The sequence below is a fragment of the Cryptotermes secundus genome, unplaced genomic scaffold (assembly GCF_002891405.2).
Source record: "Cryptotermes secundus unplaced genomic scaffold, Csec_1.0 scaffold562, whole genome shotgun sequence".
Classification (NCBI taxonomy): Eukaryota; Metazoa; Arthropoda; class Insecta; order Blattodea; family Kalotermitidae; genus Cryptotermes; species Cryptotermes secundus.
Genome location: NW_019720170.1, coordinates 392,036 through 404,957, shown reverse-complemented (window position 1 = coordinate 404,957; position 12,922 = coordinate 392,036). Strand labels below are relative to the sequence as shown.

At 43.1% G+C, this 12,922-nt stretch overlaps 1 protein-coding gene across 1 annotated transcript in view; it reads right to left on the bottom strand.

Annotated features, from left to right (window-relative positions):
• Positions 1 to 12,922, bottom strand: part of LOC111867711 (syntaxin-binding protein 5-like) — a 311,506-nt gene that overhangs the window by 6,735 nt on the left and 291,849 nt on the right. The window contains exon 3 of the mRNA XM_023857785.2: positions 4,702 to 4,884. Within this exon, the coding sequence (XP_023713553.2) occupies positions 4,702 to 4,884 (183 nt within the window). The remainder of the gene's footprint in view (positions 1 to 4,701; positions 4,885 to 12,922) is intronic.

Sequence of the window (12,922 nt, the reverse complement as noted above, 5' to 3'; positions counted from 1 at the left end):
CTAGTGCAGAGGTCAAGAAATCGTGCATCTATACATCCACTCCTCCATAGGTCTTCGTGGCGTAATGCTTCATTAGTTACGCAAAGGGGCAACATCACCATTACCTATGCTGGCTTCGAGTTGCCTAGCAACATCATCATCATCATCAGTAAGAAGTGACAAGAAGACGAGGAAGAAGACGTAAGAAGATGCTGGAAAAATATTGGGCGTGAAGACCGCGATGACTAGCGCCTCTTAACGTAAGTCAGCTACCAAACGAAGTTAACATAGATGAAGCAGTTCAGGCAAAAATGTGTCGAATGTGATTAGTGAATAATGAAGTGGAAGGGTGCGGTCATTCTGAAACTCTTCTTCACGGACTGAGAGAAACCACAAAAAACCATGGTCAGAATATCAGGTCTTAGGGCCGATATTTGAACCCAGGACCTAAATAATACGACATAGGAGTGCTTACTCGGCATACTGTCTTCGCTCGCTTGGAAACCAGAATCATGGGTTCGAATCCCACTCAGGGCACGGATGTTTAGTTTGTGTGTGTACGTTTTTCTGTGTTTGTGTACAGGTAGAGGCCTTGCGACGAGCTGATCACCCGCCCAAGGAGTCCTACCGAATGTGTACGATCTAGAAAAACCGAAGTGAACGGAGAAGTTCATGGAGGTAGGCCTAGGCCCACTGGGGCTGTAGTGCCAAGGGGGGGGGAGGAATGCTTACTCTTGACCACGACATCCAAGAACATGAAGCAATGGATATGAAGTCTGGAAAGGGATAGTGTCCTTACCCCTTCAAAACTTGTATCTGCTAAATGAACCTTCAAGCGAATTTAAAGGCTCATCTGAGAGAAAAATAGTTCTCTGAGCTGCTGCATTACAGTACGCGGCCTTTAGGAATTCTGACGAATACATTAGGCCTATGCAGATTTGCATATTTCGTCTACTGCGGGATACTGTTACGCATGCGCAGGTAACATCTCCATCAAAAGGGCAACAATTTCTCTGTTAAGCCTTGAAATGACTGATTACATCCGCGTCTCTTCAACAACTAATGCTGAAAACGAGCCCCAACCCCCCAAATGTTATTTGCTTACCTCCCTGTCGCACATAAAATTAAGATATCGTGTTCTTGGATGTGAGATACGTGGTCTGGCAGAGAGATCGGACGTTCTGGGTGCACCCGTTGCCTCCATCTTCGTAATTGTTTAACATGAAGATGGACGAAGCAGGTTCGTCTGAAAAGTTAGAACCTGCCCACCAGACAACACGATGTCACATCCCAGAGCATAATGACTGTAATAATCACCGCCGTGAGAAACTCCTACCGGAAATGTGCGGTGGAATTTTATATTCAATGCGGAAATTCATTTTCTTTCTTTCCTTCTTTCTATATTAATTATTTTACAACGCTGTCAGCTGTTCGACCACATAGCGTCAACGATAGGATAACTAATGAATTGGAAGATATTTGGAAGGAAGCGGGTGTCGCCTAATCCTGGTACTATCCCCGAATTTTCCTAGAGGGGCTGATAAAAACCGCGAAAAACTGCAGTTAGGACAGCCGGTGTCACGAACGAGATTCGAACAAAGCATCTCCCGCATATGCACTATCACAGCACCACCTTCTCAGCATGAGACCGAGAGGCACACGGTGAAGAACAAAATGCTTATCATAAACCCCGTTTGACAAAAACCATGAAAATGTTCAGTCTGCAACCTCAACCATGTGGCGTTCGGAACATGTTCACACGAAATATACAGGGGGTCGACATAATACTGGAAACACACTTGATGCTAAGTAATTACTCTGTAAACAACGGCCGCAACATATATGTAACACGCATCAATGAAATAACTGGAAAGCGGTGTTCTCTACGCGGTCCGCACGACAGCTACGTAACGCATCAACAGAAGAACTGTCGGAAGAGGTGTCTTCTGCGCGATCCGTGCCGAGATGTTACGAGCAGGACAAGTCTAGAGTTTAGTCAGTTGTGAGACAGCTGCCGGCCAGTAAGGGCGTGAACACAGAAGCTGAGGAAGCTACGGCGTAGAAAGCTGTTACCAGGCGACAACCGGTGAACATGCTGAAGACTAAGGAGTCTTAGTGTGTGCTGTAGTGAGTCGTAGTGTGTGAATTAGCGATAGCGCTATAGTACTTGTAGTTACGTTTCGTAAGAGTTCAATAAATCCAAATACCAATAGAAATCCCGTCTACAGGCACTGATACACGTGACAACTGATGACAATATGTTTCGGAAAATTTTGCTACATGGTGACTACGACTCCTTCAGGAATAACGCTCGTCGCGGTCATTACTAAAATAAATAATTAGGACGAATTTTGTCTTCCAAAATGTGATGTTATGAATTCCGGTAGAAGTTTCACGATGTCCCTCCGAAACGTTGGCGCTCTATCCCAGAAGATAGTGCGTTCTGCAGTTACCGCAGTGAGAACCTCATGCCCCACAAAACTAATCCTTACCCCTACATAACAGAAACGTGTGGATACCCAAAAATATTGTGACATGATGCCTGAAGGCTGGAAAAGTGGAGCCAGATACGTCCATTGCTAGGCACCGGTTCGGTAAACATGTTCCGGCGGCAACGAATGCTCAAGCAACAATAGGGAACTATTAGGAAACGGAGCTTTCTGTTGGGTTCGCCCAGAGGCTATATAAAGACGACCCCAGGCTCAGGGAATAACTGAGATGGCACTGAGTGAGATGAGAACCGGCAGTGGAAGGTATCTGAGATAACTAAGAATTGAGGGTTGACAGTTGTGAGTTGACAGGGAATTCACAAGATCTGCACAGGCGGCTGTGACAAGAGGATGAGTGCGAGTAGCTGAAGAATCTCCACTGTTAGAAGTCGTTCCCAGGGAACGGCTGGTTAAGACATAGCTGGCTGGAAAAGGCTCACCGGGTGATTCAATTAACTGTAAAGTATGGAGACTAGCGGTGACACTGTAAGTACTTGTAATTCCGAGCTGTGTGTATAATTGATGTCAATAAATCCCATATCTAATTCATACCCCGTCTATAGTCACATCCATAGAAAACGTGACAATATTACACACACTCAATAAAAACTGCTCTTAATGTTTCACGCAACGAGTTCTTAATGAACGGAGACTTCATTATAACCGTCAATGAATTCTATTTTGTCATTCACTCAAAGTCAAACGCATCATTTTAACCTGACTTCAGCACTTCACGCATTATTTGCAATGGACCTCACTCTTTTAGCCTGCCTGTGATAGGCAGGTGGTGATGTGGTTGTTCGAGGGGGACGTTGCCGACTGGATGTCGATAACGTCATACTTGTTTGTTTGTATAAAATTATAAAAATGAGAGATTTCTGCAGGACGTAACAAGTTTGACATAATTTTGCATCACGTAAAATTAGTCAACAGCAGAGCTACAAGGGGGGCAACCTGGCGATAATCTCCGTCTTCATATTCAGCAAGCATTTAGTGTTTTCCAAATTCAGAAAGTTCTTTTTAGCAAGTCTGTGAAACCAGATTAGGAAATTACAACGTCTCAGAAACAGATTGATTTCCCGCAGTCCGTCGCGAGCAACAGCAAAGAAAAGAGAGTTCAATATTAGATCATGAATTATACTGAAGGCTCCCAGAGGCATAAATAATAAAATATTGTGGCGTACAGACCCGCGAAACGAACAACGAGACAACAGCTGTTGCTAGGCAGCAGCCAGCGCGCCAATCGACTAGCTGAGTAGCAATCACGTGGGAACCCCAAAAGACACGCACGGAACAGAAGAACTGTTTTCTGTGTCCGTGCCGAGGGGTTATAAGCGGGACGAAGTTTAGGGCTTAGTTCGGTTGTGAGAGATTTGCACCACAGACAGTTGAAAGCCAGGCAGTGAAGAGAAGAGTAGGAGGTTGGTGGAAAACGGCCGCCAGCCTGGGAGTTAGTCACTTGAAGCACTGAGAGAATTGTAAGAGAGTCTTTGAGAGAAGACTGATTCGGTGCAGTTAGTTCAGTTGTGAAATATGAGCCAGACGGCATGGTCGTGAGCGGACAGTATTAAAATCCATTACCAGGAAATGACTAACGAAGACTGAGAAGACTTTATGTGTGCTGTAGTTACAGTGATATTTGGAGTGTGTAATTCAGTGGGACTGTTATAGTTAAGCGTAGTCACGAGTCGTGTGTTAAAGTGGTCGATAAATCCAGTCTCCAATCCAAAATCCGTCGAGTCACTCTAACACGTGACAATACGGTCATGAGTCCCGTGGGACTCGGAACAAAGAATCAGTGCTGGCGAGGTCCAGCAGCAATTTAGCAGTCAGTCAATATTAGATCGTGTACTGTTATAATTGAAACTGTGTTCTGGGCCACTTTCAGTGCTCTCCCGTCCAACATTTGCTGCGTATCTTTTATCTCATTCCTGTCTCTGGAACCAATAATCTCTATCAATGACATTTGCGCTGCCATGTCAGGACAAATTGTAAGAGATAAGTTACACATGCCTTAATACGCTACTATTTGCTTACCGAACTAGCAAAGCCGTTGTCCGGCAAGACAATGGCGGTCGTTATGTTTCCATGACAAACATCAAATTCAGATGCAGATGCAGAGTAAAATACCAAGAAATGGCAAGACACTGACTGACATTCATAAAAGACTCTGAGAAAGGAAAAAGAACTTTCACGGCGATATATCTCATGAGAACTGAACGTGTTACCTTACCTCTCTCTTTGAAACTTGAGGCTGTGTACTACTTCTGGTTTCTTCTGCCGGAAGTTCCACAGATGCAGGCTGTCGTCGGACGTGGCGGTGATTAGGGCGCCCTCATTTAAGAGAAACTGGATCTGCAACACCATCCCCTCACCCTCGTGCCGAACGTGGGAGTCCACTCCTGGGCGGCCCAGACTGAGGCTATGTTAAGGAAACTTCCTGTGTCTATGCATCATGCGTGGCAATACATATTTAGCACCCAGGAAATACTCGTTGTTGTTCGCTGGATAGACATATGTGTACTATCCTGCAACAAAGTGACGGCGAGTAAATTACTAAGGCACACCGACTTCTACTGTGTAAAATGAAAATATTTTCTAACAACTCTTGCCGTTGCTGTTGCTGCAATGTAGCAACGTGCGTCCGTAAATGAACAGCAGAATGGACAAGGTCCATTAGTTCCATCTACTTCTTGTCTCGCCTTCTCTTCGGTTGAGGACAACAGATTCCAGATTCACAGCCACTGCTGTAAGAATCTGAAATCTCATAAAAACACTTCCAGCCATTATATATAAGAATAGTGCCTTAAGTATCCGAAAATACTTCCATATTCAATATAAAAACTTGGAATCTGTGGTCTGGACGTAGCGACAAAATTGATAATTCATGATATTCTGGATTACAACGCCGCGTGTTTCGTTGAAAGTCAACAGATATTTCGAAGGAACATATCATCACCATCTTCAGGGTCGAAGAATAAGCCAAGAAAGATACAAACGTGAAAGTAGGAGACGAGCAGAGCCTCCACTCTGGTACCTTGTTCGGCATATTCTTCAACCCTGTAGAGGCGATATGTTCCTCCGAAACGTCGGCTGACTTTCAGTGCTATTATTATTTTTTGAGAATATAATTCCCGAAGAGTATTATACTCTGGTATATAATCCCCGGATAATACTGTCTTCTGGAATATTTTTGACGAAGAGCATTACCTTCTGGGACCAAATTCCCAGAAAGTAGCAGTCTTCATAGCCACCGTTGTGAGTATATCAAACCCAACAGAGTAATCCCCGTTCCTGCGGAACTCCAGCCTTTGCCTCTCAGACTATTGTCACTCACTTTACCCCGCTTAATTTGTTACATAACACATTTCGTACATGCTGCGTAGATGATGAGTCAAGATGCTGATTCGATTAAATCCCAGAGGGAACAGGAGTCCGCAACAGGTTGCAAGCCTGCATGACGTGAAGATCAAGAACAAAAGTTGTGGGAGAACTACGCGAGAAGGTTACGGCGACTTGATTATTAAATTTAAATGTGTACGTTCCTATGGCAACATGAATATGTGCGAAGACAATTAAAAAGAGACTGTACAATGACATACTACCCGAAAGGGTACGCTGGAGGCGTTACTTTGTCGGATAAAATCATAATCAGGCTTACCACGAAACAAAAGAAAAACTGAGTTAAAACTGTATCAAGCTTCCTATCCAGAAATAAATGCCGACAAAATAAGCAAATGTCCCAAGTCTTGTACTAGTGCTGTCACATGATGGAGTGACAACAGACGGGGTTTGAATCGGAAATCGGATATACTGCACAATTATACAACCCGTTACTACATTTTACAAATCACTGTGGAACACAGACTAGTGTTCTCAGTCTGCTACACTCTCCACAAGTCGTTGCTTGGTGGCGGCTTCCAACGGAGGATGCTCCACATCCTCTGGGTTCCCGAATTATCCTCGGCTTCAGCTACCAGCTTCTAACAGCAACAATTCACAACGATTGAACACAAGCAGTCCTCTCACTAACTTACTACTGACAACCAGCTAGAGTCAGAGTTACTTTACGACTGGCGGCTTACCGCCAATCAGTTCGTTTTGACGCTAAGCACGACCAGACGTTTTTTGCAACTGAACCCTTGCGGTAATAGTCTTTACGTTATATCCTCTCTGACGAGAGGATGGGCTCGTCTCCTATGAATATGCTTCGCCTTTGTCAAGTGTATATATAGCATATACAGCATATTAGTGAAAATTCTTCCTTTTAGCATTACACACAAGTCCTCTGCCAGTCCAGAGTAAAAGTCAAAGTCAAAGTCACATTACGACTGACGGTCAGCCAGTCAGTAAGTCTTGGTGTCGAGCACCATCTGAAGCTCATGACCAGATATTTATTGCTGCTTGACAGTTACGGTCTTGTTTTTGTGTGGCGCCCTCTCTGACGAGAGGACGGGTCTGTGTTTTGTATATGCTACTGGCCCTTGCCAGCGCAGTCTTTCTCGGGTCCAAGTCCCTTGGGACTCGCGACCATATTTTACTGTCTCAGATTTGAGACTTCCCTTTTCGTTGATTCCTACGACTCGCAGGGTCACAGTAGAGGTATTCGACCCCGCCTCCAGAGTCAGAGTTACTTTACGATTGGCGGTTTATCGCCCATCAGTTCGTCTTGGCATCAGGCCCCTTGAGGACCATGACCAGAGATTTTTTTGTTTCCAACTGAACTCTTGCGGTAATAGTCCTTATGTAACATCCTCTCTGACGAGAAGATGGGTCTGTCTCTTATGAATACACTCGACCTTTCGTCAAGTGTACATTTCGCACATATAACATGTTATCGAAAACTCTTCCTTTTGCTTTACACACAAGTCCCCTGTCAGTACAGGCTCAAAGTCAAAGTCACACTGCGACTGACATTCCGTCAGTCTGCCTATCTTGGTGTCGAACCCCGGCTGGGGCTCATGACCAGATTTTTTTCTTTTTTCTTATATGAAAGTTACTGTCACTAACTTGCCCTACTTATAACATCTCTGCACGGACTGCGTAGAAAACGCCGTTCCTCTGTTGCAGTGCAATTTTGCGTTCGCGTCTGTTTGCAAAGCCGTTGCGTAGTTACGGTTGTTGTATAGTTGGTATAGTTGGTTATTTGCGGTCGTTTGCCTAGCGACAGGCCTAGATGCCAAATTAGTAAGGGAAATGAGGGAAAGTGGCACAACGAGTCAGTGTGGCGTGACAACTGTCATAGTGAGGTGGTGATTGCCTTAGGGAATAAAGTAACCAAGTGAGAGGAATTTATATTTCATGTGTGGATTCGGAACTCAAAAATGGAACTTTCCAGATAGCCCGACACTACACGAAGTCTGCCTACCCAGCTCATTCACATATCCTAGCTTATTTTGCTTGTGGTTAGGAAATACGAACTGGGCTCAACTGAAAAAGACTTTTACCTAAATATGGGGAGACAATCGCAAACATTGTTTTAAATAAGAACAAAACGACAAATAATGCACCAAAATTCAATCATTTTATTAATACACCATCGTCACGAGATTTTAGATCTCACCCACCCTGTTCCTTTTCCCGCATGAAGTTCGACCCGTATACGCTCTCCGGCGATGCTAGCAAATTCATCTCCGTTCCTAAACTCCAATTAGAAATCCTAAACCCTGGATATCCTAATTCCTTGGCGACCTTAAGATTCGAGAGACGCAGGTGTGGACCGTGGGGAAGCAACAAGGCCACAAAGCGACGTCACAATAACAGGCGAGAGAATGCAACTAAGGCAAACCGATTACAATATTGAGTTTTCCCTTTTTCATTTTCTGGGTTAAATTTAACATTATAAGACGTTTTGAAAGCTGGATCTGCTTACATCAGGTATAAAGAGGGAACGCACCCTGTTCAGTTGGGTTGGCTGTAAGAGGCTCAAGTAAAAATAATTATGTCCATTTTTATATCTGATGTAGGAAGCAAATCCAACTTCCGAAACTTCTTATAATTTTAAATTTAATTAAAATAAGGGTTAAGATTGGACATAAAAATGCATAATGTGTATATATTTACCGACTTTTAGTGCATACAATTTCACTTGTCGCTTCACACTACATGTTTCGGCATCATTCTGCCATCCTCAGGTGTATCAATCACGTTAAACCATTGCACTGCCTGCCATCAAGTGTCCATTTATAAAATGACATACAATGTATGTTTGTTGTTGTTCAATAATAAAATTTATATTGTAACGTGTCGGCAAACCAGAGGAGTAACTTCTATGGAAACGCTAGAATGGACCGTTACATAGGAAGCAACAATAGCGGCACTGTAACCCCAACAGTGAGCCGTTGTACCGAGAACATCGAATCTCCACGGTTACGAGAATACGCGAAGCGTTCCCACAGAGACAACGCGATAACAATGGGTTATTGCGTAGGAAACGCGGAGCCAACAAAGCAACGTTTCCACTGCTATAACAAAGGGTTCGTTGCCTAACAGCGGGCAAGGTTATAAATAGCCCAGCTTCGGCACGAAGCCTTGAGTCTCGGAACAGGCCTCGAAGAAGAGAGTCTCGGATCGCCCGTCTAAGAAGTCAGTTCGGAATATCCGTCTAAGGAGTCAGCCTCGCCGAATTATTGTAAGCAGTGATTGTAACACTGCAAGTGCAGATGATTGTAAATGTCTGTAAAGCGTGATCGAACGCAATAAACTCGCTATACCAAAGTATGGCATGAATTTATTTGTCGCGTTATACGCCCAATACGTGACAATATATTAAAACTTCTTAGGATCTATCATCTTACATCATTTCATTTCGATTTTTTTATTCTGCAACTGGAAGTAACCGACTCAGTACTCCGACTTTCGTGGGTTGAGCCGGAGTAAGGGAACCATTAGAATTGCTTTGAAGGAAGGACTATCGAAATGAAATAATGTAAGATGATAGATCTTAACAAGTTTTAATATATACATTTTATTATTGAACAACGACGAACACACATTTTATATCATTTTATAAATGGACACTTGATGGCAGGCAGTGCAATGGTTTAACATGATTGATACACCTGAGGATGGCAGAATGATGCCGAAACATGTAGTGTGAAGTGACAAGTGAAATTGTATGCACTAAAAGACGCTTAATATATACACATTATGGATACGAATCAGTGCAACAGGACGCTAAAATACATTACTGACATAACAATTTTATAATTAATAACAGGCCATTGTCAGAAATATTCACAGGATTATTTGGGCAAACCACACGTCCGAGTGCAGTACCTCCCGAGCCGGGAACTAAACCCTGGCCGCCCACCCACTGTCAGTCATTTCAACAACCGATATTCCAGTTCACAACGCCAATACCAATAATACCAATGCTGGAAGGTGCCGCCCGTATCGGAGTGCACACAATTGTCTTGTTTTCTTGAGTCTTCGCACTCTCAGTGCTGACTGTCCAGCCGAACAGTTCGATCAAAACTTGACAGAAAATCTTAGTTATTACTATAACTATTATTGTTACGTGTAGGGTGGTACACGTGACCAAAATAATGGGCTCCAGTTAGGATGATTGAATTAGTTAGCACTTCGGTTAAACTCTCTCTCTCTTAATTACACTTAAATACAGCGCTATCGCTGATTTACTCAATTCACAGTTCACCGCTGCACACGCACTGGGATTCTCTGTCTTGACTAGTCGGCTCCTGGTAACGGACCTCGACATAGAAACTATCGCTTCAAATCACCATGAAGTCTTCTTGTTATTNCTTTCCTGACGGCTTCATGTCCTTGACTCGCGGTTTCTGAGCTATGACTGACTGCAAAGAACCTCCACTGTCCCCTATAAACCTTCGGCACGAGTCCCGTAGAAAACATCTACTTGTAGACGTGTTTTACAATTCTGTTGATTAGCACTGGGCATAAATATTCGTCTTATTGTTGCATGACCTAGAAACGGAATATTTACCAAGAATCTGTTTTCGCGGGAATCTGTTTACCAACCCCGTTGCCTAGCAACCGGTGTACATGTATTATTATTATTATTATTACTATTATTTTTATTATTATAAGATATGGGCTCCCTCGTTGGTGTCTCCACCTTATCGTGGTGAGGGGGTTTGAAATAAGAAAACGGAAGGCTAATTGGATTGGTCATGTTTTACGCAGAAACTGCCTTCTAAAAGAAGCTATTGAAGGAAAGATAGAGGGGCGGACAGAAGTGACAAGAAGACGAGGAAGAAGACGTAAGAAGATGTTGGATGACCTTGGGAACAGAAGAGGATACTGTCATTTGAAGGAGAAAGCTCTAGATCGCATTAAGTGGATGAATTGTTTTGGAAGAGACTGTGGACCTGTCGTCTTGACAGATTACTGATGATGATGGAGTAGCTGTAATAATATAGACTCATATTCGGTAAGTGCTCGGTTCGAATCACGACCGGAATATCAGCTATCCTGACTGAGGGTTTCGTGATTTCAGTCCCTCCAGGAAAATGGCGGTACTGTATCTTCATTATGCCACACTCACAAATGTGAGACAGTTGTCAGCCGGTAAGAACGTGAGCACGGAAGCAGACGACATTGTTGGGATCCGTCATCAGCCAACGACTAGTGAAGACAAAGCAGACTGAGAAGACTTAGTACGCAGAGTGTGTGAATTAGCCGTAGCGCTACAGTTACTTGTAGTCACGATCTGAAAGTGTTCAATAAATCCAATTACCAATTAAACCCCGTCTATAGTCATTCTGAATTAGTGAAAACAAATTCTTTACAACTGACCATTCACCAATCACCATACCATTCGACGCTACACAGTCTGAGGTTGTGACAGAATCCTTAAATTAACACGTCAAAGAGCAACAGAAGAACATAAGCTCACCATAATTTCGAAATGTCATTCAAACATCTTCGAAAAGAAGCGCGGAAAAGTAAGCAGCCCTAAGTCTCCAACTGTAAGGATATAAGAAAGTGGCGTGCTGCGGTGTGGACGATTTCGGTTGTATTCAGGGCCCTGGATAGTATTCCTCATCCTCCTCCTCCTCCTCCTCCTCCTTCTCATCATCATCACTACGTCCATGCAGAATTTACAGCCAACACGAAGTATCTCAGAAGTACGTTGATGACCCTTTGGGTTCCTTAAAGGCAGTTAAGTTTCTTAATGGACCGACTAACTACAAACTTCTCATGGAACAACCTGTTACTTAAGAAGTCCGCTAAATAATTTTGGAGGAGGTACAGAAGGACGGACTAATGAATTTTACGTCTCCATTACACATTAATTTCATCATACCGATCTTAATATCACGCAAAAGACATGAAGAAACGGACTTCGCGGTCGAGTTGCTGACATTCTGCTTTATTTCAAGGGGGTTCCCGGTTCGATTCAGAGAACGAATATCTAGACTTAAAGTTTTCGTGAAGGGATCCCAACCCCCCTTGGCACTACAGCCCCAGTGGGCCTAGCCCTACCTCCATGAACTTCTCCGTTCACTTCGGTTTTTCTAGATCTTACACATTCGGTAGGACTCCTTGGGCGGGTGATCAGCTCGTCGCAAGGCCTCTACCTGTACACAAACACAGAAAAACTCACACACACAAACTAAACATCCATGCCGTCAGTGGGATTCGAACCCACGATCCAGGTTTTCAAGCGAGCGAAGATAGTACATGCCTTAGACCGCTCGGCCACCGTGACCGGCCGTCCATGTTCTCTGCAAATCATTATTAAGGAATCATTCCTCCACGAGACGTTGCAGGGTCTGAACTAAGGATAGCGTTGTCAAATAAGTCGTAAATAAATAAGAAAGACTATCAAACAAACTGAAGTATGAACTGCGAACAGCTGACTGAGGCTCACGTATGGTTGGCAACAAGCGGTCGATACTGGAGCCATCGAAGCCAACGCAAAGTGGAAAGTGATTGAATAGGACACGAAGACGTGTGTCGGAGACGAGATGAGATTTCAAAATCATCGACCTTTCTTGTGGAATACGAAAGGAAAGGAGAATTCGAAAAAAATATTCGTGATAAAGGAATCAAACAGCACCAATAAAGGCCACGAAAGACTAAAGTGCAAAAGCGGCACAAATATGACTTGACATAAAATTACGTTTCGGAATTAACACAGCGGTAGATTTGGAAATGAGACGAGAAACATACCATTGCTGAACAGAATAATAATAATAATAATAATAATTCATGTTTATTTATTTACGTACAAACTTAACAGTACAGAGGCCAATTACAAAACTAGCACGAATAGAGGAATACACAAAAATAATTAGAAAACAAAAAAAATGATAGTCTATATTAACTACACAGTTAGCATGAATAAGATACAGAAGCAAATATACACAGAAAAAACCACAGTGTGAGAATTTGAGTATCAAATAGAGCATATAATAATAATAATAATAATAATAATAATAATAATAATAATAATAATAACGAAATTAATA